The sequence below is a fragment of the Anas platyrhynchos genome, chromosome 13 (genome assembly GCF_047663525.1).
Source record: "Anas platyrhynchos isolate ZD024472 breed Pekin duck chromosome 13, IASCAAS_PekinDuck_T2T, whole genome shotgun sequence".
NCBI lineage: Eukaryota > Metazoa > Chordata > Aves > Anseriformes > Anatidae > Anas > Anas platyrhynchos.
The window spans coordinates 9896549-9923828 of NC_092599.1; the positions used below are offsets into that span (position 1 = coordinate 9896549).

At 41.1% G+C, this 27280-nt stretch overlaps 2 protein-coding genes across 3 annotated transcripts in view; one reads left to right on the forward strand and one right to left on the reverse strand.

The window, feature by feature from the left end:
• Positions 1-6032: 6032 nt before the first annotated feature.
• Positions 6033-17275, reverse strand: CCDC174 (coiled-coil domain containing 174). The gene is made up of 11 exons (XM_027467485.3): positions 17126-17275; positions 16538-16642; positions 15536-15636; positions 14649-14707; positions 13371-13551; positions 11363-11458; positions 9801-9937; positions 9317-9411; positions 8924-9071; positions 7780-7926; positions 6033-7135 (listed from the first exon to the last, which is right to left on the reverse strand). Exons 1-11 carry the CDS (start codon positions 17267-17269, stop codon positions 6183-6185), a joined length of 2166 nt encoding a protein of 721 aa, XP_027323286.1. The 5' UTR covers positions 17270-17275; the 3' UTR covers positions 6033-6182.
• Positions 17276-21702: 4427 nt separating this feature from the next.
• The window catches only part of GRIP2 (glutamate receptor interacting protein 2), a 245994-nt gene continuing 240416 nt past the window's right edge, over positions 21703-27280 (forward strand). For both annotated transcript variants that reach the window (XM_038185845.2, XM_072044107.1), the window contains exon 1: positions 21703-21772. In XM_038185845.2, the coding sequence (XP_038041773.2) occupies positions 21718-21772 (55 nt within the window). In that variant the 5' untranslated portion in view covers positions 21703-21717. The remainder of the gene's footprint in view (positions 21773-27280) is intronic.

The following is a 27280-nucleotide window of genomic DNA, read 5'->3' on the forward strand; positions in this document are numbered from 1 at the left end:
TATTTTCTCTTTACCTGTAGGCTTTGTTTTAAAATTGGCTTTGCTGGATTATACTGGAAATGAAACTTCTTGAAGACTACTTGTGACCTTCTGTAGGTTGACTGCATCTGCTGGTTTGGTAGCCATTTATGAGAATTAGTTTAAACTTCTGCATTTTTTTTTTTACAATGAGAGCCAGGGCCTGAGTATTAAACTTCTACAGATTTCAACCTGGAGGCTCAAGTTTACTTGCAACTGCACAAGGTGTGGCTAGATCAGCACATGCTCACGTAAGAGCTGGAAAGTCTCTCTAAATGAAAGTCTCTCTAAATGAAAAGATGGGCTATACTGCCATCACCAGAGAAGTGGTTAACTTGGGGACAACCACTGTTCAAAATAAGCCAGTTTTGTAGTTGCTGCTTAGGTATACTGCACTGCCAAGCCCCTTGCTGTTGTGCTACAAATAGTCACCTACTCCTTCTTTTCCTTGAACTTTTGCAAGAGCTCCTTTATGCTCACAGCAATGCCCTTGGGGGAGGGAGTAGGAAGAGGGGACGTGGTACTTACAGCACTAGAAGCGATAGCAGCGAAGATACCCTGGGTATGGAACCTTTGGGGAAGGGATGACACTTTGTTGAGGTAGGAGAGAAGTGGGAAAGAATTAACGCAGGCTGCACCCTTCCTGAGCGAAAGGTGATGGTGGAACAGAAGGTCTCTGTGCGGGGTGGGCAGGTGGTGGGGGGCAGTGCTGTGGAAGAGCCCACAGATATGGGCTGGCTGGGCTCCTAGGGAAGAGCCCTGAGCTCTGTGGACACACACAAAGTGCTGCTGGAGGTCCCCAGGCTGGGTGGAGACCCCTCAGGATGTGGTACCCCCATCCTCCTCACCGATGGACCTCCTGCTTGGTGGGCCAGGTTTTTTGTCTGGGGGCCCTCAGCCCGAACCACTGGACAGGCTGCCTGGGGCAGCAAGGAGCTGGGCCTCCCCCCTCAAGAAACCTTCGGAACCCTTCATCTGTGCAAGTGGAATGCTCTCCAGCACGTGGATGAGGTCTTAGAAAAGAGTGCTGAAAGATATTAGGCATGGTTTTTCACGATATTTTCAAAGAAACGGGCACTTTGACTTCAGGAAGCTCAAAGAAATAGCTCACACATCAGCAAAATGCTGCCAGCTATGCCATGGAAGTACACTGTGTGCCATTTCAGGCTGGGAAGCACAGATGATTGAAACTGCAAATTCAAAGCGCTTGGGGAGGCTGAGCAAGCAAAGAACAAAGCTGAGTTATCAGGGATAATAAACTTGCTTCAGATCTTGCTTGAAGGTGGAAAGTTGCAACATTGAAGATTTCCAACCATACATGAAGAAAATGACTGCAAACTCCCCTCCAATCACGAGAAGGTATCAATATTTACATAGCTCAGTTCATACCTAGTTTGAGGCATCTTCAACACTACCCAGAATTTCCGTTAATAGAAGATAATTGACAGAAGTTAATTATTTTATGAGGACTCGTGTGGTATTGTAGCTTGGATTTGTGGTATTGTGTACGCTCCCCTTAAAGCATAAGTGGCTCTGAAGTAGACATTGCTATGAGCCATTGTAAGCAACCTTGGAAGATTTTCACCCAAAATACAGATATTTTTTTTCCACAAAAAATGCCCATCATCAGTCTATATATTTTTGCCTTAAAAAAAGGAAAAATATTCTGACAAAGGCTGGTGCCTCTGTCTCAAAAAAGATACACAAACACATTCTTGTTGAAGGGCAGTGTTCCTTCTCCTTTCTTGGTATTTTCTATGGCTGGGATAAATAATTAGGTAATTATTTCTGTGCAGAAAAACACCCTTTTCTTCTTCAAACACTAACAATCATATGCAGTATTCTTGATTGCCTCCCAGGTATTCCTATTACAGTGGAGCTTTGCAAGACAGCAAATACCAGATCACAGCTCTCAGTCCTTCTGGAAACCTCTGACCTCTGTAATGAGATGTGGAGTGTACAATACTACCAGGGTGACTACATTAAAAGGGCTTGAATAAAAACTCTGACTGAGCACCAGCTCTGTCTCTGAAAGCCAGTGGTAGAAGAGTGCAATTCACAGACACCTTCATACCTAGCGCTGCAGCAGCTGCTTCCATTAACCCAGTGAAGAGCAACAAATGATAAGAAATGGAATGAAAAGGTTTCCAAATGAGCCCTTAGCGTTTAACGTGCTTTATTAAAAGCTTCAGCAAGGATAAAATGCGCTGAATGGCTCACTTAAACTAGAGAAATTATGTGAAATCTTGGAGTGAGAGTTTTAAATTCTTAATACCTGTTCCAGTCAGAAGGCTAGCTGAACGCAAACCATTGTGAAGCAACCAGACATTGGTCTGTGACCAAGATGCTTTTAAGAAAGGTATCGGGCAGGAACGCCCTGCAGTAGACAGCAAAAGATCCGGGATAAGCACTGAATGGTGTTTGTTAGCACCGCTGCGTACAGGCTGGAAGCCTCTTTGAGTGATACAAGCAGAAGGACCATTCTCTGAATTCTGGTCACAGCTGCAATCTGAGCTGGAAGGCCAGGGAACTGCACCATTCATTATAGCCATACAGGACTTCTATCAGCAAAGCCCACGTTACCATAAATATCTATCAGGTTTCAGACACTTTGCACTTAAAGGTCAAAGCACCACAATCACTGTAGGGGTGGTGATGGCTGACCATGATCTGGCACCTCTGTGTATCAGTTGAAATCATGACAGGAGTTAGTGCTGGGCTGGCAGCTCAGCACCAGGGCGACCTCCTCCATCTCCTAGATCCCTCTCCTTAGATAGGGCCAAACTCCTTTTAAACTTTCCAGAAGAAGTATGAGTTATTTTTCCCTTAGATACTTACTGAGAATAGTATTTACTTCTCCCACTGTGAAAGAGGAATTTTATTTCATTTAATTAGAGAAAGCAAGCAGAGCACTTTCTTAATTACAAAGTAAACTTCCAGCTAGAACTGTTAAACTTCAAAAGAACCCTTATGAAAGTTCAAGTTTCTATGGCTCACTTGAGGCCATATCTTTGACAGAGGGGAAAATAAATGTAATCATTTGTATGCTCTTGGTACATTTTTACATTTGTTCTTGCCTGTTTTTAACATCTTTAACAGCTTTTAAGACGAAAAGTCAGTACCTTGGGTCTTACAGGACAAGGTAGGATGTAAATTTTAGACATTTCAACAAAATTGTCTGCTCTAAAGGGGATTCTCTGGAGATCAGATTGAGTCCTGCCAGCCAGCCAGGGCAGGTGAAGGTTGAAATTCAAGCATGCCTGAACACTTCTTGCATTTTGGACAAAGATAACTGACGTATTAAAACAATACTTACACAAAGATGTGGGACAAAGATGCCTTAGATATGTTGCCCAAGAGCCAGGCCCTGGCCCTGGCTCTGTGGAATGCACCAAAGGCAACACGAGCCACCACTGGTACCTCCTGGGGAAGTCTACATTAAAAATGTAGACATTGAAATGCCTTCCTGGCAAGAGTCCTCCTGTTTAATATTAGGCCATGGAAATAAAGCTGACAAAAGAACACTTTGATCATAAGTTTTTACATAATACTGTTAAAAATGGCATTTGTTCCTTAGTGCAGCTCCAGCTCAGTGTTAAACTCATGCAAAGGCAGCACAGCTCTTACATCACACACATACATAACACTACCCCCACTCTGAAGGGCACAGAAAATACAAAGCCCAGAGCGCAGCAGGAAATGAATACCGATGATTAAAGTAGTAGCAGAATAGATATAAATATTGTTTATAGGGAAATCCAAAGGGATACGATTGCCATAATGAATTCCAGTTATGCTCTAATATTTTAGATGCTTTGCCCACTCTTTGGGGTTAGTTCAGCTCCAAGAAAATCATACTCTGAATCATACTCACTTTCTGATTCATGTGAGGTCTTAAATACAAAACATCTCTAGGGTAAGTCAGCCAGACTGGAGAACTGGGTTTGAACTTTTGTGGTGCTACAAACTTGCTTTGTAACCTTGTTTCTGCCTTTTTTTTTCCCTGCAAAACAGGGTCAATGTTACAATCCGACTTCAGAACACCATTCCGAGGCTTAATTCATGAATAATTGCAGTGTATTGTGATTCCAGGCAGAGAGACATTAAGTACACAACCCAAAACATCCCTAAAATGCTTCACTTCTATTCAAACGGGGTTAATTCTGACATGCGATCCTACAATTATGTACACATCTAACAGGATTGCACAGACTCAATGACTTAAAAAATTACAGCTTTTCCTTCCACCTCTTGCTTCTATTATTGCCTTCAATCAATGTACAAGAAAACCAAGGCAATTTGCTTCTTGAAACTGTGTTCTGACAGGTTCTTATCTTTATGGAAGAAAACTGCTAAAGCACAGTGCAGCCCTTTTAAACTCAAAATTAAATGTGGGGTGACACAAGGTTTGAAAAATTTCTCCTGGAATTGGGGTCATCAGAGCTTTTTAACATTATGAAATAAATAGCAGTGAACGGGTTTATACTGGCAGTTTCCTGTGGCAAATTTGTAAGATTAGAGTGCCACCTCGTGGATATTGACTAACCTGGGGTTGTACCAAACAGCAAGGAAAAAACCTGTGCTTTGATGCTGTCACATTTGGTAAAAACAGAGAAATCTGTAACCTCTTCCTCTAAGATATTAGTATAAAAATCATTATTTATATTCAGATTCTTTATTCATCCTGAAGAGATTCAAGGAAAAGAAGTCTTATAAACCCTAATGTCATGCTCACCAGCTGAGTTCAGGTCAGCAGCAGCAAAAAAGAGGTACTGTGGACGTTGCCATTAATACTGTCATACCATCCTTAAATTTTAGGTCTGTATAGAGAAACAGAAACCTAAAGTTATCATAAAGCTCCAGTCTCTTAACCGTTTGGTAGCAATAAAAATACTGTTGTATTTTGTGCCTTTAAAATGGTATCACCGGTGCCTTTGCAGGGTGTTATTTCTGCTGTAAGCGATATAGGAAGAAGAGAGATGGAAGTGTGTTTAGTAGCTGAGGTTAAAACAGTTTGTGGACAGTGAATGTGTTCTGCATGCTGACAAGTTTGCTCAGTGACCTTGAGCACTGCTTTTTGCTGTGGTAGTGACATTGCTGTTCACCAGGCTTTGCAGAACAGCCTGAGATCCCACTGACACACCTAAGAGTAGCATGTTCTCTGTGTCTCTGCCCAATTCGCTCTTTGGTTCAAATGCCCATTACTTTCAGAACATCACTGCCATTTAAATTTACACAATCTACAGAATTGCCCATTCTAGCACACTTTTCTAGCTTCTATGAGCTTTTAAAATATAAATAGGAGGTACCTAAACTGCTTTCAGAAATCATAATTTTCTAAATGGTAAGTATGTATTACTGTAATTTCCTGAGATTCTGAAATAAAAAAAAAAAACTTGTTTGGTAGAGGTCAGCCTGCTTTTATATATAAATCACCACAATTAACAGCTTTTAGGGAAAAAAAAAGTATTAAATAAAATAAAGCTGCATACATGATGCGAGAAGAATGTACTCGAACAATTCTAAGAGTGCTTTCTAAACCAGTAAGACAGCAATTTCAGGTGTCAAGGCTTCTACTTCACTGAAGCGTTTATTCTTAGTCTTACCATCATTATTTATTGATTTCTGCAGTGCCTCTCTCCAACTCTGATCTGCTTCACAGAATTACAAGTTATATACAGACCTCAGGAATGCAGAAGGCATTATGACCACGTGGAGTACTTGCCACAACTGTCACTAGATAACATTCTGCACTTCCCGTCTCTGAAGTCAGGAGATTAAGTAGGTAACACATTTCTTAAAATGTTTTTGCATTTAGCAGCAGCAGGCCTGCCATTTCCATAGCGTTTCTACAGATATTAGGGAACTTGTAGTACCTCCAACCCCAAAGCTATACTCCAAAGTTCAGGCATTAGTGGCAAAGAATAATAATATATACTGAACTAGATTCTAGCAGTGCTAGAGAATTTTAATAGAGGAAAAAAAAAAGAGAATCAACAGGGAAAAAGTACAGCTGTGATGTAACATAGCTTAGGTCTCCATGAGATTTATTTCAATCTACGTACAGATACCTATTTTTCCCAGATGTAGGAAAATATTCTTGCTGACAGATAATTTGACTTAAATTCTTTAAATTATGATTCTTGTTTATTATTTTGCTCAGTTCAAGTCACTTGTCTGTAGTAAGACAGCATATCATCTAAACTTTGGTAAAGTGGTGCTTGATTTTGAGCGTCACCGCTGTATGACTGCCCAGGTGGCGGCACGTCTTGAGCGCTGCAGTCAAAGGCCTGCCCTGGTGGTGGCACATCTTGAGCACTGCAGTCGCAGCTCTGCCCTGGTGGCTGCAAATTTTGGGTGCTGCAGTCACAGGTGTGCCCTGGTGGCTGCAAATTTTGGGTGCTGCAGTCGCAGGTGTGCCCTGGTGGCTGCAAATTCTGGGTGCTGCAGTCACAAGTGTGCCCTGGTGGCTGCAAATTTTGGGTGCTGCAGTCGCAGGTGTGCCCTGGTGGCAGCACGTCCTGCGTGCCATAGCCATAGGCCTGCATTGAAAATGGCACATCTGGAGCGCCATAACCATAACCATGCATTGGTGGCAGCATGTGCTGAGCACCGTAGCCGTAAGTCTGCATCGGAAATGGCATATCATGAACGCCGTAGCCGTAAGGCTGCCCTGGTGGCAGCACACGTTGAGCACCATAGCCGTAAGCGTGCATTGGTGGCGGCATGCTTTGAGCACCGCAGGTATAAGCATGCGCTGACGGCAGCCCCTCCTGATCATCGCTGCTATCAGTCTCTGATGTTGACCCATCTTCATTGTCGCTGCCAGAGGCCTCCGCTGATGCTGATTTATCTTGAACATCATTGCTGTAAGCTTGCACTGACGGTGGCACAACTGTAGTGCTGCTGGTCTTGGCCTGCACTGATGGCTTCTGCTGGTTTTGTGAAGCTTCCGGTTCCGATTTTTCAAAGGTGGTTTCAGGACTGTTCAAGTTCTGGCTTCTGTAATCATCGTCTTTCTTTTGTCCCACAAAATAATCAGAAGGTGGTGCGAATTCTGGATCTCGTTCATCTCTGAGTTCTTCCTGTTTCTTTGACCATTGCCCAAACATCAGTTCTGTTAGAAACAGGGAAAGTAGTAGTTTAAATACAGTTTCCAGTGTCTGAAGATCAGTTAAAGAACGGAACACAGAAGATGCAGCTACTTAAAGCCATCTGAAGTTACTTCTCACCTAGTACTATATTGCTGGCTAAGCTCATAGTCTACTTTTTTCTACAGAGCAGAAACTAAACTAATGAGCATTAAAGATAAGCACTACCCTCTGTATAATTCATCCTAGTCACTTTCAGAGCCTTTAACAGCCATATGTTTTGAAAGACTGCTGATTAGTTAGGGCTGAATCGAAATACAAACCAATCACAGCACTAAAATCTTAATTATTAGAAAAAGGAGATTATTGTAATACCTCTAGTGTGCGTGGGGGAAAACCAGTAACTTCTTTATTTCAACAGAAGTGGTAGATACTCTAATTATTCTAACAGCTGCTGACTTCTGATTAAGGATAGCTCTGAAGCATTGCAACAGAAAGATGATTCAAGATCCCACAAACCTACTCTCTAAGAACAGTAAAAATCTGTTCTTCTGTTCAGTTTTCATTTTTGTTGCTTCCCAGATTTACCATACTTTGTCTCAAAGCAGAAATGAAATCAGCAATATGCACACCGCTTCCAAACAGTGCTTCTCAATCTCTATTTCCTTACCTTTGCCTTTATCCCACTCACGGACATAAGGCACGCCAGGCTTTGTATCTCTTCTCTCCTGGATGACAACCTCAACCTTTCTACTTGCTGAGGTAACTCTTGGAGCCTCCTGTTCAGCTTGTTCTGGACCAGTAGCATCTTTCACCTCTACTTTGCAGAAAGAGCAAGTTTTTGTTAGTAACAGTCTAAAATCTCCTATCTGAATTTCATAGGAAGAGTAAGTAGCAGTAGTTATTTGCAATAATAAAGCTTATAGTAGTTATCTAGTTTCATTCAACAATGAAATGCATCTGAATAGGGATTTTTTTTAATTAATTCATATTCATTCAGAAAAGATAAGGGATAATCCAGATAATCAGGAAACCCATCTACCAAGAGACACTTCATTGGTTTTCTAGTTGTATCAAAGAAACTGCTGAAAAATCTGTTGCCTAAGAACCCCAAAATGAATGTGCTGAGTAGTATACTGAAACTAGAAAATTGTTAAAAATAAGAACATTAGCACGCATCTCCACTTCGATAATCCTGGAGAAAACAATTCACATTCTTCTTCTGAACAATAGTAACAGCAGTGGCACACTGCTCTTCGTCATTTCCAGAACACTTCACAGTTAATCGCTTGCTTAGAATTCTGACAAGTTAAATATCAGCTACAATTTTCAGTGGGAGATAGACAATATAAGTATCTAGTAGTGTCAGACAGGAGACAGCACAGAGACCTCAAATTCATCATCCCAAATCCTAAAAGCCAGTTGTATGTCCAATTTAGTCTGCACTGCAACTGTAAGAGCGTATATTATACGATACCAAAATCAACTTGCTAATATTTTTATCTTGCTCATCTTAAAAACCAGCCAGTACAATTTCAGCAGCTCAACTCGCACAATTCCTGCTGTCAGACATGAATCCTAAAAGGACTACATCTATGCATGACATTTCTTCCAGCATTATTAAGCTCTCTCTGGCACAATTTTATATCTACACTTAGTTATATGAACTCCTGCTATTTTAATTTATACTATTTGTATATATAAAATACGTAATAGCAATATGTTCAATGCCCAAGCCTACATCAATTAGAGGATGCCTGCCCACTCACTGATACAAGATGAAATAGCAACTGAAAAAAGGCAACTAATCATACCTCCGTTCTCCAGTTTTGCTGCCTCTTCCTCTAACCCATCTTCCCTTAATTTCTTAACCTTCCGTGCTCGAAGTTTAGACAGCCTGGCTTCTAGAGCTGCCTTTCTTTTTTCTTTTATCTGTTCACGTTTATTTCTTTGATCAAGTGTCTAAACAGTAAAGAAAAAACATGAATTAATCTTCCTGTGTTAGCATAATCAACTACATGTCCTCCTTCACTAAACAACAAAAGCAATCATCAGGTACCATGATTCAAAAGGGAAGAGGGCAATTTTTTTTTTTTTTGGAGTTAGATGCAGGCATTGCTGAGTGTAAGACTTATACAACAAACCAAAGATGGTGACTACTGAAATTATGATGCTTTTACACTGCAATTTGCTTTTTAAACTCATACCTGCTCTCTCAGCATGTCCAGTGTTGCCCGTTGTTTATGTCTAAGCTCTTGGTCACGAGAAAAGGCAAAGTAACCAACACCAAGCTGCCTGGCCTCTGAAAATAAAAAGTTCATGAAGTTCAAGTTACACTCAGTTTACAATCAACAGTAACTACAAGCACCACGTGCCCTGCTTTCAGGCACTGAATTGCAACATACACCACGCTATTTTTATGGCTATAACAGGCTTGTTTAGATGATGCGTGAAGTATCCTAAAGGAGAAAACTGGGTGATGTAATGTATTTTTCAAATTTGATTTGAGAAAAGTGCAATTTGATGAAAGATAAATCTAGATGAATGTCCTGATAGTTTGAATAGTTATTGCAAATGTGATTTAACACATACCTAAAGTTGGCAATACAGGCAACAAAAAACAACTTTCCCTTGCTTCCTCTAAAACCAGTATCTACATGAAGATAAGTGATATAAAATATGGAAGTATACCATTTTCTCTAATGTCCTCATAATGTATGGGTCCCATGGGTTTTCTGAGGGCTTCTTCTTCTTCTTTTTCCCACTGCTGCCTCTGAAGTTCTCTCTTCATATCTTCAGATAACAGAGTATTCCCATCAGGGTCTAGTCTAATGAAAAAAAAAAAAAGGGATTATTATAGGGCAGAAGTTATTGGCTCTATAGTATCAAACGATGAAATCATGATTGTGTCTAATTCTCTATTACAGTTTTTATAAAACAGATCACTGTAGGCATCACCTAGAGATGCAACACTGATGAATATGGTACAAGGTAAAGACAAACATAAAGCCACTTCTAAAAGAAGGTACTAGTAGAACATTTTAGTAAGATACTTAAACAAATTGTATCCTTTCCTGGAGGTGTTATGAAATCTTTACCAAAGCACAGAACGAGAAATGACACGTTCACTTTTTTCTTTTTTTTTTTTTTGCATCTGTTGGGATGCTAGCAACCACATAAAGCATTATTTCAGATTTAACATAAGAAAATGAGTGGTATTTGAAGGAGCAATAAGCTAGCCATTTACCCCAGAAGTCCATGGCCTTTGGTACCCAATGTAGGAAATATTTTTGTTTTCTCAAGGGAAGCAGCAGGATTTTTTTATTTTTTAACTAAAGCAGGTTTTACTGACAGACTCATTGATATAAATCCAGAGACTGCAATTTCAAAGCACCCATATTCTCCATCTTACTTTTAAAATAGAGAGAAAACACTAATAAGTTGCCAGCATAAAAGAATTTTCACTTCAGCAACAGTAAAGGCTCCATTAAGGTACCTTTAGATAATTTTCTGAAAACAATTCTCAGTGCTGCCGTAATAATTTTAACAGAAAAGCTGTTAAACACCTAAGTAACAGAAGAGAAAAAACAAACTAATGGAGATATAACAAATTTACTTTGTATATCATGATGCTGTTGGTTTTGCTAAAAGATTATGAACAGTTTCCAGATTAAAGAGAACCAAGAGTCACTTCTCTGGCATCTTCTGGAAGGTATAAAATACACTTAGTATAAAAAGACCAGTTTTAAAAGATGCATCAGATATCCAAGAGATTGCTAAATCAGTTTATTAAAATTCCTCTCTACAAGCTGTAGTCTGTAAGTGAGGTCTTAGATTTAGTCAGCATTTCCATCAAATATTGTGCCTTGGTAGTTTATTAAAAATTTCATTTATGCTTTTATTTCATATCCGTAGCCTCTGTTCTCTTGGAATTTAAAAAACAGTACACTGACCACATATTTCAATTGCCAGCTACCATGGTGAAATAAACAGAAGCCTTGGAATACTGTATAAATTTATAATAGAAAATTTTATAAAACCACTGTCATGCACAATTTCACTGTAACTACTCTGGCTATTTGTTAAGGCACGATGAAGTAATCAGTAGAAGCTGGCCTAAAGTAAACAGAGAGAAAGAAGTAGCTTCAGTGATTCTGGATTGGGATAACAAAACATAAACCTCTCTTCCTTCTCATTAAAAATAACTATGTTAATACTGCAAGGAACATGTAATTCCATGGAAGAAACCAAACCTTTTCCCTTGAAGCTCTTGATCCATTTTAAGAAGACTTGGCAAATCCTTCTTCATACAGCGTCTAGATCGGCCTAAGAAGTCGACATAATCAACCCTGTAATGAAAGAAAAGGAATTTTCACACGGAACTTTTATTTTCAGACTTACAGAACTCTTAACCAGAAGACAGAAGCAGTGACACTTTCCAAAAAGTATTCATCATCTCTCAGTCTCTCCATGTATGACAGTTCCTTCCACCTTTGAATTAGCAGACTCCCAAGGCTACATTCTGAACAGGGCATACAACAGTTTTATCACAGGTATTTACTCAACCCCACTTTGGGCCAGCTGTTTGCCTTGATATTAAGGTGGTGTAAAGAAACGTTCAAAAGTTACTATATCAATTTTCACACCAAAATAAAAGCGATTCCAGTACTTGCTTCCCAGGGTGAAAATAATAATGCAGCATTGACTTCTTGCAGATATGAAATTGCTACAATATACTTCAATTATCAGTCCAAAGCTCATTTAGTATAGGCTGATAGCGTTCATTCAGCTTGTACAACAAAAGCTGACTAAAATTCAAAGTGTTCCTTTGAAGTACATATTGGGTTTCTTATACAATTCTTTATAGTCCTGAACACATAATTTAAAGTTGTCAAAAAAGCTGATAGAGAGCTGTACATATTGTCCAATAAATCTAGAAAGTTCTCTGGCATCAAGCAGCCTCTATTATCCCAATTTAAAGACTTAACATTACAGCTGAAAATGTATGATTGGCAATCTAATTCAGAAACAAACTTTTAAAGATCTGTGCTTTTAGTTATTTAGCTCTTTTATATAATTTCTATGGATATCCAGAGCTTAGTATATACTCAGTGCCCCTTTTTATTATAATGTAACATCCGAAAAAAACAACAACAAAAATTACTTGCATTCTCTATAGTAAAGATATAATTAATGCAAATTAGCCTGCAGCTATGTCAGCACCCAAATATCTTCATTAGGAAATGGCCTCACTGAGAAGAATAATGTATTAATAATGTATGTCATTTAACTGAGATGTAGGCAATGACAGAAAAGCACAATATGAACAGTAAAATTGATTGGTTTAAATTTCCGAAACTTACTGTGATGAGATCACGAAGTAGTTTGAGCCCATCCTTGGATCACTGCTAGTTTCATCTTGAATTTCAGTACGATACCAGTAATAGGTGTATCTGCCTTTCCAGCCTAGCAATTTTCTGGTCCCTTGCCTGGATTCATTTTCTCAATTTATTCTGAAAAATTACATTGCTAATCTTATCGTGGCCTAATAAACTGGAAAACTGGTGTGCTCTTTTTCATTTTGCTAATTGCTGTTTTAAACTGATTACCAGAATTAAAATCTCCATTCCATAAGCATTTTTCACAATCTGGCTAAGAAAATGTTTAGTCAGACTGGTTTCATAATTAATCCTAATATCTTGGTTGAAAAACTAGTTATTGAAATGTCACAGAAAATTGCTGCAGGCTATTTGCAATTTTGTAGTAAAACAGTGGAAGAAATGCTGGAAAATCATGTGTTTTTCCCCCCCAGTCAAAGTTTCCCTCTTATGAGGAGGTTACACAACAAAAATGAGCGCTCATTTTGTAAATCCCACACAACTAGAGAAGACAGATGTAACATAAAAACATTTTGCTAAAGTAGACTTCTGTGCAAGACACCAAAGTGTATAAAATCCTATCAATACTGCAATCAGAACTCCCATAAACTATGCAAGAAAATGAGAGGATATTGCAATGTGTCTCATTTATAGTACATTTCCCTGCCTGATACTTCGCAAAATCTTGTAGGAGGATTCTATTGCAGCATTACCTATATGGAAAATAACACTAAGGACTGTCTTCTAACGAGACATGAAATAAAAGAACATTACCACCTCTTCTCAATGTGTAACATTAACCAAAAAAAAAAAAGTGTCACTCCAGATATTCTGGGGGAACAGAGTTACTTTCCCACGCATCACCCCACTCAGTAGTACCAACCATTCTTCGTCTGGGTCCTCTGGTGGTGGTATTTCCATTTCTGGTTCAGTTTCCTCCTCATCTGCCTCTTTTTCTAAAGTCTTTTTAGCAGCTTCGTTCTGGTACAGTTCTTGTACTTCTCGCTGTTTGTCTATGATCTTCTGAGTGAAATCCACTAGGTACAAATCTTCAGTTTCTTCATCTAAGACAGAAAATCGATTCTTAGAGAACAGCCATGAAAAGAACAGAACTGAACACAAAATCAATACATAATAGTTGCAATCAACTTCTCAGCTGACAGCAATGCCCCTGACCGTACTTCTGGGGAATACTTAAATCTCATTTGGGGCCAAACAAACTTGGAGCTAAAAACCGGCTCCTCTATTTCTGAATATAGCTTTCAGGCTTTTTCTAAAGCAATTAATTGTTCCTGTAGATTCCAAAGAAGGTTGCAGTCTTTGCACTAAAATATCCTCTATTCATTAGTTATTTCAGAAGTCCAGGGTTTGTTACACAACAGTTCAAATACTTATTTGACGCTCAGAATTTAGTGTGCTGGCAGCAAGCGGTCTTGTACTTTTAAAAAGTGGAGAAAAGTGGTGAGATCAAATTTGGGAAAGATGGACACTAGTAAAGAAAACATGAGAGATTAATTGCAAGGAGATTTTGATTCTATTTTCATAATTACTTCTTGCAAGGGATTGAATGTGTGAAAAAGAAAGGGACAGATTATAATTCTCTAACCCTATTAGCTGCATGACTAACGTTCATACAAGAACCAGCCAGACTCCCCTACTGCTCCTCTGCTCTTCACGAAGTCCAAGAATTAGAATGAAAGATAGAAAATCAGCAACAAAACACAAAGACTGCATAATGGAGAATAAATTAATTTTGTTTTTCTAAGATTCTGTATTGAAAAAACAGAGTATGTTCCACCCATTTAATGACTCACAGACTGAAACAAGCTCATGGTGATTTACTAAGACAGACTGCCCTTCAAAAAGCAATTTTATATTCTCTAGTACTTGTATTTTTCCCCCCTTTCATAGCAGAATAACCCCTGTTAATCACTCTGTATAACAGATCCAAAAAGTTTCCCCATGTAAGCAGTGAATTCAGCGTAGCTGCTGTAAATCACTAGATAGTCAGAAATGCCAACCATTACTTTTGAAACAAATTTATATCTGTATCTCTCTATTACATATATTATTTATTTTTTTATAAAATAAGTTTAGCAATTTAAATTTTAAAACTAATATTTACATTATGTCATATAAATAATTATTTCAGATTGTTCACCTGGGAAGTCGCCTTTTGCCATCTTCTCATACAGCTTGGCTTTCTCTTCTAGTTTCTTCCTGAGCAAGAAAAAAAAAAAATACCCTAAATGTTTGTATTCCCATCAATTCCAAACACAGTTCAAAATGACCAATTCATCCTTAGGTAAATGGGACAGAGAAGTACCAGGAGCGCTAGAAATATTTAGGAGAAGCTGAGCTATGCCTGTTTTTTATTTTGAACCTTAACAGAAGTTTCTGAAGATACACAGATATCCAGTTCCAGAATCTATACTGCAAATAATCTCAATAAAATTATGGAGGTAACCTTTAGTGTAATTTATCAAGTAGACAGGAATATCAAGCCACTAGTATTCCACCTCTATGAAGCTATGGCAGTCTGTCAGATAAATACTGGAAATTAGACCACTGTTTGCAGGAATGAGACGCTGAAGAACTGTTTTGGAAGGACAGAAGGGAGGAAAAGGGAAGGAATAACATGGAGATACACTTATTTTTAGAAGCTGAGGAGAAAACCTTAACTGATTTCTGGAATGGTAGAAAACAATTTGGAAGAGCTAGGAAATGCTTAGAGAAAAACAGCAAATGGGTTACAAATTACATTTGCACTGCTTAATTTATTGTATAACTAACCCATTTAGACCAGCAGTCAAATCTTGCAAAAAAAAAAAAAAAAAAAAAAAAAAAAAAAAAAAAGAGTGAGCCATTTCCTGTCAAGTCCAAGGTACACTCCGTAACATGAATTCTGGTGCATCACTGCCCTGGATTCCCTGTTGGTCTAATGAGAACTGTTGGTCTAATATCCATGTAACTTCTTCATTATGCTTTTCTGAACATTGAAAAACAAATTCTACAAAGCATTCCTTTCTTACAGAGCACAAGAGTTACCTTGATTTATCTAACGTTTGATCCTCTTCTGCCTTCTGCTCAACATCTTTCTCAGCTCGATTTGCAACTCCTGTGTTTTGTTTGCTCCAGATACTTGGTTTCTGGGGAGTGCAATTTTGCAACAACAAATAAAACACCAAAGAAAGACGAAAAAAGATTTCAATTCCATAAACCAAACTGTGCAAATCAGTCACGAAGGGCTGGTAAATAACCTCTTAATCATGTTTGAGTTGAGATTACACCTGCTGTGCTGTACAATACAGCCAGTCTGTCCTAAATTACACAGATTGCCATACAGTATGGTAGGTAAGGACAGGCTGAGAAGCAAACAAAGTCACTCAGAAATCAGACAAAACCAACTCTATCAAAGGTGTTACAGAAAAATAATTAAGACGAACAATCTTTCTGATTACTTAACTAGTAAGAGAGCTACGTACTGTTTCTGTTTTATATCTAAAATGAAGATAACAGAATAATCAGATTGCTTGTTTACAGAGTAACACTGAATGCTTCACGTCCTTCAAGTATGGCAACTTTACCACTAGAAAACCATGGCATGAATAGAAAACATGCAGTGAAGAGTAAAATGAAGAAGTGTGCGTTCATTGTTATACACTGATACAGAGGAGCACGAAGCAGAGTATTTATCGAAAAAGTTCAGTGATTCTGGAAGAGTCTCTCATCTTCCATCCTTCAGGGAAGCACGTAAATTACTAGAGTGAAAAAAAAACAAACAAACATCTTTTGCTGTAACTACAAAAGCTCCCTAGGGATTGAAAATTAAGAGATGATTTAGATAGGCATATGCATGAGTTTTCTGCTGTGCACAAAAATATCACCTGGAAATGCACCAATAGAAATGTAAATATTCTTGTGATGAAGATTTAACATTTGAATAGTAACACAGCTCTGAATACTTGTGTATTTAGACTTCAATACATATGAACTGCTTTAGTTTAAGGAGAAAGAATAACAAAAAGAGCAATGGAAAAATGTTTCTACCTTATTAAGGGGTTTGGGCTTTGCAAAGATGCCAGCATCTTTCAACAGCTTTTCCTTCTTGAATTCCTCTTGCTTTCGGAAGAGTTCTGCTTTGAGGTCCACCAGCTACATCAGCAGCAAAAAAGACAAGTTGGCAAACAACGCAGACACACCTTACACACACACAGCAGTTACCGTACGAAGCAGCAAGCGCATTTCCAGTGAAAAAAACGATCCTCCCACAGTTACACGAGCACCCAACTCATTGTTTTAAACAGAACTTGGGTGCAGCGGCCGCACCAGGCGGGGCACCCCCAGGTCCCCAGCGCCCAGCACCTCACCTCCCCCCGGCTCCTGACCGAGCCTTCCCTAGCTCAGGGCAGGCCGGGGACGGAGCCCACGTCCCCCCCGCCCCCGTTATCGCCCCCCCGGGCAGTGAGGGGCTGTGAGGCGCCTCCAGGCCCTGCGAGGCCCGCGGTGCAGAGGGCCCGGGGCCGGCACCACGCAGCGAGCACCCAGCCGCTCGCACACAGCTCATACACCCAGAGACAGGCTCCTCAGAGCCCGGAGGTTCCCCTGGCCGCCTCCCGGCCGCCCCCGCCCGCTCACCGAGGAGGCGGCCACGTCCAGGGGCTTCTTCCTCCGGTCCATGGCGGCGAAGCCCCGCCGCCCGCCGCGCCTCACGGCACTGCCGCCAAGCGCGGAGCCCTTACGACAGCGCGGCCAGGGCGGGCGGCGCCTCCCCGCCGCCATGTTGGGGAGGTCGGCGTGTGGGGCTGAGGGACGGATAATTCGGTCGCAGCTCGGTTTTAACAGCAAAACCGCCTCTGTTCTGCCTTGGGTGGTGCTAAGATGAGCCACGAGGCTCTGCTTGGAGCTGCAGACTGAAATGCCCTTCAACATGTGGCTGCTTTAGCCCTGTGCCCGCTGCCTTGTTGGGGCGTTAGGGATGAGGTGCTGGGGCTGTCCTTGGCCCCCTGCTAGCATGGGTCCTGCACTAAAACCAGTGTCACCCATTAAACCATGTCCCCAAGCACCACGTCCAGCCTTTCCTCAACCACCACCAGGGACAGGGACGCCACCACCTCCCTGGGCAACCCATCCCAACGCCTGACTGCTCTTTCTGAGAAGAAATGTCTCCTTATTTCCAACCTGAACCTCCCCCGGTGCAACGTGAGGCCATTCCCTCTACTCCTATTGAATGTTTTCTCCTCTCCGTGAAGGCAAAAGGGCTGGCTGATATGTTTTAATTCAGAGTGATTCAGAAGATCATGATTATCCGAAGTTACAAGAGGAAGCTGCCTTTCACTTGTCTTTAGTAAAATAGAAAAAATATAAGGTGCTCCGATGTTGTTACTTCACGGTGTGACAGCTGATAGAAGTGTCAGGTGCGGTTCTTTTGATTTTTGGGGATGTGTTGCTTTTGTCTTTATGACACTGGAGCAGGCCCATGTTTGTATAGTTTATAGACACAGAATTGCAAATTACTGACGTAGATGCTCAGTAGCTATGTAAGTTACACCTGTATGGGGAGCAGTAAGGGTGCAGTTGGAAAAAAAGCGATTTGTGGCCTTGGAGAAGCTGACCTCCTTCTGGCTTTTTCAAAAACAATGGGAGACAGCAGATATGAAAAAGTGTAGGTCATGATAGAGCCATAAGGTTTGCTGTTTTAATTTGCAGTGGAAGAAGAGACACGAGCATTACTGAAAAGTAGGACAAAGGAACAAAAACATCTGTGCTGTTCTAATTAAATCTCACTTCAACAAATCATATGTTAAGTGGCCTGTTCAAACATCACCTAGTGACAAAACAAAAAACAGCCCAAGCCCAACACAGAGCTGCTTCTGCCCTAACAATTCCCAACTTTTATCTGGGAGGGGAGGTGGTGGTGTATGTGTGAGGGCACATTCCCCCCTGAAGTACACTGATTCTTCTCCATGTTGCTCATACTCTGTTGTAGTGGTAGGACTCACTTGCTCACCCCTCTGGGTTGCTTATGTTGTAGGTGTAGAGCACTTCAAGGAGCAATTCAAGAGGATTTTTATCTTGATTCTCATAACATGAAGTGTTCCTGAAGAGCTGATAGTCAGGCTTGGTCCTGTATCGCTCCTTGTAACAGCAGATGTAAAAACATGTCAAGAAATCTTGATCTCCTGTAAACTTGGCTTGTTGAATGTAATGACTACTTCCTAAGCTTAGTAGTGGAGGCTGTAGGATGGGAACCCTAAATGACCAGTTTTAGGAATGTAATACTATGCAGCTGTGTGGGTACTTCAGCACTTCTTTATATTTTCTGACTGAAAGGGAAGATGATTCAAATGCTGCATCTATCCAAGCTGCTACACTGGAAGTGAGAATCTTTAGCTCTCATTCTTTCTCAATTAGCAATCACAATTAACAATCTCAATCCACAAGACCTGGGGGCAGGAAGAAAGGCACAGCCTCTCCGTGTGCTGCCCTACTGCCCCAGGCACACAGCTCAGCTCAATGTGTGTCCCGATGGGTTGCTTTCAAAGCCCTTTGTCAACATCAGTCCAGCAGTCTGTATTTGCTAAGAACTGACAAGTTTTCACACATACTACTCTAACCTGTGGAAGGCTGTTGTGGGGATATTTTCTCTAATCCAGCCCATAGGCATTAATAAAATGCAAATGAGAGAGGAGGAGCTGGAATAAGAGCACTTCCAAGTTGTGAAGCAAAATCAGCTTAAATTAAAGAAATGAGGTGAGGAAGGCGGGGATGGGGAATGTATTTTTGGGTGTATAATACAGATTCAGAGTAGCTGTGTGATGCTTTTTTCTTGTTGGGAGTCTGTGAAAGCTATAAAAAAATGCCATGTCTGATCTAAGACTGCTGATAGCCTTGAATTCCTGGGGAATAATTGATTCAGTGCTTCTCATTAGTATGCTGCTCATTTTAGCATGAGGCCTAATTGTGCTTACTTCCACAAAGCTGCATCAACAGAAAAGCTTGTTTATTACTTTTGAGAAAGACGGGGGATGACAGTAGTCTGTTCTAAGGGGATTTTGTATGAAACAGTGGCATTTCAGCATCTTGTAAGATTAGTGAGAGATGTTGCATGAACTCTAAATGAATCAGTTGAAAGCTTGGATGTGGACTTTACCTACGTCTCCCTTAGTCCAAAACTGGACAAAATAGGAGCCCAAAACCAAATGATATTGATGTTTGGCAGATTTGCTGTTCTGAGACTTTCTCTTATCATAGATACTAAGAACATCAAAGCTCCGGGGTAGGATAAAACCCATTTTACTTAAGATGAAATAGAACTCTGGACAAATAACAGCTGGATATTTGTGAGATAAGCCTTGCTGCTAGGGCACTGCGTCCTCACATACTTTCATAGCCACTTGACATAAGGCACTTAACAGTGTTTCTCTGAGATGAAGAAATCCTTTTTTTTTTTTTCCTCCCCCAGGCTCTTCATCTCAGAAGTTATCGTATGATGGAACGTGCACTATGTCAACAAACACCTTCTTAAAATAGGGTAAGTTTTTTTTTCTCATCATAGTTTAATTCTCTAGCCAACCAAGAATATACAGTTTGAATTTGGTAAAGACTTAGTTTGTGAGACCAGAAGTGATCGTGGCATAAGCAAAGCTATTTGTAAACTAATTCCCGTAACATGAGGGATCCCAAGTGCTTCCTTCCTTCGCAGCAAAGACTGCCTCTCTTCCCAAGATGAAGTCACAGCACATCTTTTTTTCTTTTACTGAGCTCTGTCTAAAGAGACCTGAAGTACAACCTAGATTTTTGTATTCTTTTTTTTTTTTTTTTTGTATTTTAGCATTGCATTTACAAAAATGTTGAATTAGTGCAGCAAAACAGGGGCTGGGAGGGAACCAAAAAAAAAAAAACCACAAACCACAAGAAAACTACCTTCCTGGTCAAAGTCTAGATGGGCAATATGGGTATTTTTTATTATTATTTTTTTTGAGATCTTTATTAATATTCAAATAACTTGGTAAGTCATTAGCTGTGCAGGTTAGGAGAAGGATTTTAATCCTTTGATTAAATACTTTATTTTTATTTTTATTTTGTGTGTGTGTGTGATCCTGGGTAGAAAGTCAAAGCCAGAAATGGTGCATAACAGTGTCTCTAACATCTTCCTGGTAAGCGTGTTGCTCTCCAGTTCTTTGCCTCTTGGGTCACAAGCTGCAATGCCAGCCTATTTTTGTGCTAGCTTATTTTTACTTGCAAGCTACAAAATGGGCACAGAAGACAAATCTGACTTGTTAATGCTAAATTGAAATGAGATCTAAAGTAGCATTTTCCTATTCTAAGGGAACTGTTATTTTATGTACAGTTTTATAATGCACTCAATCACGTCTAACATCAACAGCATCTTCCTTCCTTCTCTTTTCAAGTGTTATGAGAAGGGGAGTGTCTGTTTTGCTCTACGTGGGTATAAATTGTAATTTTTCTCAAATATAGACAGAAAGTAGGGATTCCTTAAGAGCATGCAACAATTTAGATTAGAAATAGGCACAATGCCATTTTAGTGCAGAATCTGTAGGAGGGACATAGTTATAGAAACTGAAATTAATTTAGAAAACTGTTACTGATGACCACAATTTTTATATGCATCTTAGCAAGTTTTGAAAATGTGTGTAATAACACATTTGAGTACTAGCTCCAAAGGTAAACATGTTTCTCAGTATTTCCTGTACCAAGAGATATAAATGCTTACATTTTCTGAACTGGAAATGTAAGAAACAAGGAATTTCCTAAGAAAAGTGTTTGGCTAATCAGTTGCATTAGGAGTTGGCAGGATGGATACCTCCATCCCCTGGAAAAGAAACCAAACCTACTGGAATACACTGCGTTATGAATATTTTGATGTCTGTAGTTTCTGTGCAGCTGGCATAAAAGACAAACTTGCCCTTTAAGCAATTGCTCAGCTCCTTGAGATGTACCCATTCATCTGTCCGCTCCTCTCTCACCATCTGTTTCTTCTGCCGTGGACATGTGAAGTGGCTCCATCCCTGCAGCAAGATGCAGCCTGGATGGTTCCCAATCAGGCTTTCACATGAAGCGAAGTTTTCCTCTCTTTGCAAGCACAGACGAACTTGCCTCTCTGTCAAGGTGTAGCCCTATAAAGAAGCTGGGTTTTCCCTTGCAGCTGCATATCTGTGATCATTTTGGAGAGGCTGCGAGCTTGTTTCTTTCTCTCTCGGTCTGGGATGCCGGGCTGGAGGAAGAGCCTTGCTCTTTGTCTGCAGAGAATGCAGGATGGAGGTAAGGCAAGAGGGGAATGTGGCAGTGAAGGGGAGGCTGTGATCTGGGAATGAATCCTCATGGGAAGGGATTGGGCTCAATGATCCTTTTTCTACACAGCCTCAGGATCTACCTAAAAACATTTGACAAGTTATTTAAAACGACAAAACCACAATGTATTTTTTTTCTCCCTGAAAGTGTGTTTTCTCCTTGAAATCTGCCCTGTGAAAGCACTGTTCCCATCTACATGAGGATGCTGGTGGTGACTTCATGCTTGCTCTGTGTACAGCTGTGCTTTTACTCTGAACCTGGCCTAGCAAATCCATCCTTTTACAGTGATAAAGTTACATGTCTATTAAAAGGCAGCTATCAGAGCATAATAGTCGGGAACCTTGAAGCTTACGTACCCACTTCATGCTTTGTTTTTCTGCTTTTAAAGAAATCACTGGGCTATTGATTGTGTCAGGTAAATGGGCAGATGCTCATTACAACTGTGACTTTCTGAAGAGGCTGCTTTCTAGCTTTGAGCTGAAACCTTGTTATTTATGTTCATTTCGTGTCAGGGTGATGATGTGAGCCATGTTTATATCACCCTCACTGCCTGTGAAATGATTCTGTTTATAGGCACGGTTTGAGTTGAGTTATTTTAAACCAGCAGGCTCACGGCAGCAAATTCAGGTTTCCTGACATGGTGGCAGGAACCTGGGTCCTGTAGCACATTGTTAGACTATTTTGGAGGAGGGGGGGATAACTGATATTTACTAGTCCTAGCACAATATCATTGAATTGCTGTTGGTGCTTTTTAAACACATACTGAATGGTGTCATTGAAGTGAGTAACGAGTAAGATTTCAGCTCAGAGCAAAGCAGCATGTTTTTTTCCTTAAAACCACAGAAAACTAGCCTGAGGTTTCTCATTTGTCTTCTCAGGCTAGAAAAGCCAAAGCATGTGCCTGTTTTAAAATGAGTAGAAAGCAAATCTTTGTCCTGTTTATTATTGATGATCCTCGAATTGCACTTTGAGATGCAGACATGGAGACTCCCCTTCTGCCTCCTTTGTGGGCATGGAGGGTCTAGCTCTTGACACTGAGCTGGAGATGGGCTGGCAAAACTGAGCAGACTGGCGCTGCGTGTGATTTCCTGATGCACAGGAATGATCAAATCAACATATTTTGGACATACGATCATATACTTCTCTGGCATATGATCACTCTTACCTTGATGCTTTGGAGAGAGTTAAATCAGCATAATTGGGTATGGAGTTTCCCTAGCATATGTGTGTTGGTTACCTAGCAGTCATCCACCATATGTCTGCCTAGATGGCTAAGTGACAGCTGTGAGTTTTTTATTTATACAAACAAAGCATTTTTTTTTTCTTTTTAAGTATTCCTTCTCTGATATCCTCATGGTGAAAAGCTGCTGTTAGATATCCTAAAATTGTAGGACTTTTTTTCAACTGTGGCTAAAAACCTCGATCCATTCTAGTTTGGATTCCTTTTTATTGAAGATAAATCTGTTGAAAATAAAGTGTGTTTTCGCCATCAGTCATCCCCTGAGTTAGCCCCAAATCATGAGGTGGAAGAGGCATGTTGTCTGTCTGCTCAAAGTAGTTTAGCATCACACAAGTTTGAGGAGACACTCAAAGGGCAGGAAAAGAGGTCTTTGTCTAGGGAAGAAAGGGACAGCTGTGAATGGCACAGCAATGTCACAGAGGTGAGTCCCTTGTGCTGCTAGCTGGATGTCTCAACACAGTAGATGGCAGTAGGAGACTGTTGTTACAGCCACGTAGCTCATCTCCGCGGTGCTATCAGCACTTAGCAGAGGTTACCTTACGTAAATAATCATCTCCCCCCTGCGGTTCCCTGTCATCTCGCCAGCATTTGAGGGATAAATTGGCTTCCTCTCCCCATCCTTCCAGTCTCATACATGAAAAGTAGTGTGAGGAACAGGCCAAGGGGAGAACCCAGACCTGCAAGAGGGGCTGACCTTGGATTTCAGGTTGTCAGTTCCAATTCCCTGTGGGTTAGCGGGACTCAAGTTTTGGCTTCTGCTTTAGCCAGCTCTGAAATAAAAGTTGGACAAGTGCTTGTATGGTAAGGAGCCTGAGCAGAGCAGCATTTGACCACCCTGTCAAATACAGAGCTGGCAGTGGCCTTGCTGGGGATAAAAGCATGTAGGTAAGAAATTCTCCAAAAGGGCTGTTCCCTTTGGAGGGGCACTGAGGCGTGCGCGCACACATACACACCCCTCCTGATACAAAGGTTACCTAAAATAGAAGCCCAGAAGGCACTGAAGTGTTGCTATATGTGTCACAAAAGAGAGCTCAGTGATTATAGATGTTATTTTAGAAATAATTGAGAAAAGAAATACTGAGTTTCTGTACATAGAGGGCATGGAAATGTGTGTGGCACTGTTGCCATTAGTCAAATATAGACAAGTAGAATGAGAATAATATTTCAAAATGAATAACTACATCAGGCATAAGTCCAATGATTGCTCTATTAAAGCCTTGACAAGTGCCAAGCAACTCCTCAGCTATACCAGGGAGCCATACAAAGCGTATATTTCAGTATTTCATAAAACACCAGAGGAGGGAGCCTACGCTGCCTGGAGGTGAAGGGGGCTTTGCTTTTTCTTGTGCCCAAAGTACTTGTTTCCTTGGTAAGTAGCGTGGGAGAGATCATAGAATCACGGAGTCATGTAGGTTGGAAAAGACCTTCGAGATTATCAAATCCAGCTGTCAGCCTGACCTAAACCTGACGCGATCAGCCAGAATAGTTAATAGATGCTTTGTTTCCTGTAAATTTATGGCAAAACACAAAAAGGGACATTATTGTCTTTTTCCATTCCCTTTGAATGTACCCAGAAATATGGAGTATTTCCACTAAGATTAACAGCCAGTCACAATGATTTACAACTGTCCTGCCTCCTTTCCTGCTCTAAAATGGATTGCAGTCATTAATGTGTTACTGATAGCCAGAGCTGGCTCACAATGAGGAGGAGGAGGAAGCAAAACAGTCATATAAAGACTCTTAACATACATTAATGGAGCTGTAGCATTGCTTTCTGCATCCTCTTCACTTTTCTAAATATTTCTGTTCAATGACAAGAAAAAAAAAAAAAGGAACATTGAATTTTATCTAGTGGCAATATTGAAAGTAGTCTTTGTGAGATGCAAATGTGGATGTTCCTTATTGACAGATGGATGGATGGTGTTTCCTTGCTTAGTATCAACTGCAGTAGCTTGGAGTGGTTTCTGGTGGGATAGGTGAGTGCTTAACGCCAGCTCTGATTTAAGGAAGACTCAGGAAGGAGCATGAGATTGTAAGAGGAATGAAAGCTGGGGCCAAGCCTGTTCTCACATCCAGAAACACCTGCCACTGATGCACAACTACAGCTCACCTCAAACTCATTTAGCACAGCTCCTAATTAGTGGGGTCTGGATGGTGCAGGACCAAACAAGTCGAAGTCAAATCTGCCAGCTGCTGCCCTGAGTTTGGCTGTGCTGAGCAATGGCCCAGTTGTTCTTGTCCTCCCTTCACTTCCAGTGTAATTATAAATCAAGTTCTGGGCAAGTCCTGCTTAGTAGATGGCACAGAAGTATATCTGCTACGTAGTACTTCTGTGGGTGTTAAGACACTAAGTGTGTCCTAACTGAAAGCTTTCCCCAGCTGAGGTCCCTGATACCTGGGGTGCTCAGTGGGGCAGGGCTGGCTACCCCATGATTGATAACTTTCGTGCTGAAATGATTTGTAAAGCCTCTCTGAGGCACCTCTGCAGTGAGGAGCAGAGATGAAACTTTATGTAGCCAGAGGCAAATTGTGAACTTGCTGCTAAGCAAATGTCTGGAATGAAAACCTTTGTACGGTGGTGGGATGATATGGGGATTTCTGTGATGGTAAATGGTGATAAGCACGGCTCTAGCTTGAGAGGATTATGTGACTCCATGAAGGTGAGCATCTGGATGTGGTGCAAATGGGTGATTTATTAGTGATGCTGTGTGGTGTGCAGCACTGAGTGTATGTGTGTCTAGGGGGAATGATGGTGCATGCAAGGGAGAAACTAATAGAAGCAAAAAAGGGAAAGAGGAAAATCTAAAGGCAGTTTTGAAAGGAGAAAGAACATGTTTTCAGCAACACCATCTTCAGTGGCTCTTAGCCCGCTGTGACTGAGTTCAGGCTTGCTTTTAACTCTCTGATCTTCCTCAACAGCAGTCCAGATCACACAATGTCTTCACTGTAACCCAGACAAAGCTGTCAGCTGGCCATCCCAAGGAGGTTTTCACACAGGATAGGACCAAATGGCTGTTGTCTCTCACGCTGTCCAGCTGTGAGCAAATATTAATAGCGTTAAGTAACTGTATCAGCTGCTAGCACTTCAGGCCCTGTGCCAAACTGCTTGGAGTTGGAAGCTACAGAGAATAACACACAACACACACGGTCACCTCGGTGTATTGGGTTTCTGAAACCTGCTTCAGCAGCCGGGAAGTCAACGTGCAGCTGCTGCAGGGGAGCTCTGTGTGCCACACGGCCCTCACACCCCTCCCTGCTTTCATGTCTCTGGGAGGTACACATGGAGAGCCTCCACACAGGGCCTCAGCAGCAACATTAGGTTGGGAACACGATGTGGGCATCCAGTCCTAGTGTTCTTGGCACAAAAGGTGTCTGGTGTTTGTGATTTGCTCTAAACAGCATCTAAAAAACGCTCAGAGGGAGGCAAGGCCCGAAGCTTTGGCATCAGCATCAGGTCAGCATAGACAGGCCGCAGCCCCAGAGGGAGGGCCCTGCTGGTGCCACAGGAGGAGCAGAGCCAGGCTGAGGCACCTCACACCGCCGGGGGTGCTGCTGGCAGGCAGCCCCACTGCTTCCAAGCCTCCTGAATGCTTTCTTTGCAGGCCTCTTGCGGAAAAGAGGTGCCTATGGAAGGAGGTGAGGGACTGGTCTGAGCCCCTTTGTGCTTATGCTGTAACTTCCAAGGAAGGAGGTGAGGATCCAGCGTCAGAGCTGATCTCCAAGCACACCTCTGGGACAGGAGCACTGCTGAGTGTAGGAACATGAGGAGACAGTCACTGCTGTGCTCTGGTGCTCATAAAAGGGATCAATTCTCGTGTCAATGGAATCTAAAGATGTTATCTGCTTCTCTAAGAGATATTTAGCCTTTCAGAGGGATGAGTATTGCCTAGAAAAATTGAAATGACAGATTACTTCCAGCCTTCAAAACCTAGTTGGACATGAGCACTTCTGCAGCAGTCTGTAGTATGAAGGTGTACCTCCTCAACGAGAAGCAGACTTCAAGCTGAATAAACTGCTCGCACTGCTTATGTTGAAGGCATAACAGAACCAAGTGGGATTAATAGGTGAATTTGATATTGATCAGCCTCTGGTGGTGATAGCAAAATGAAGATAATCCATTTTAAAACTGCCTTTAACCTTCTAGCATGACTGGATTATTTCTAAATTCCGTGATCTTGATACCGTTTGCTGCTGCCCGTGGGTTACAGAACTGCTGCGTGCAGGTGAGTGTTGTAGCA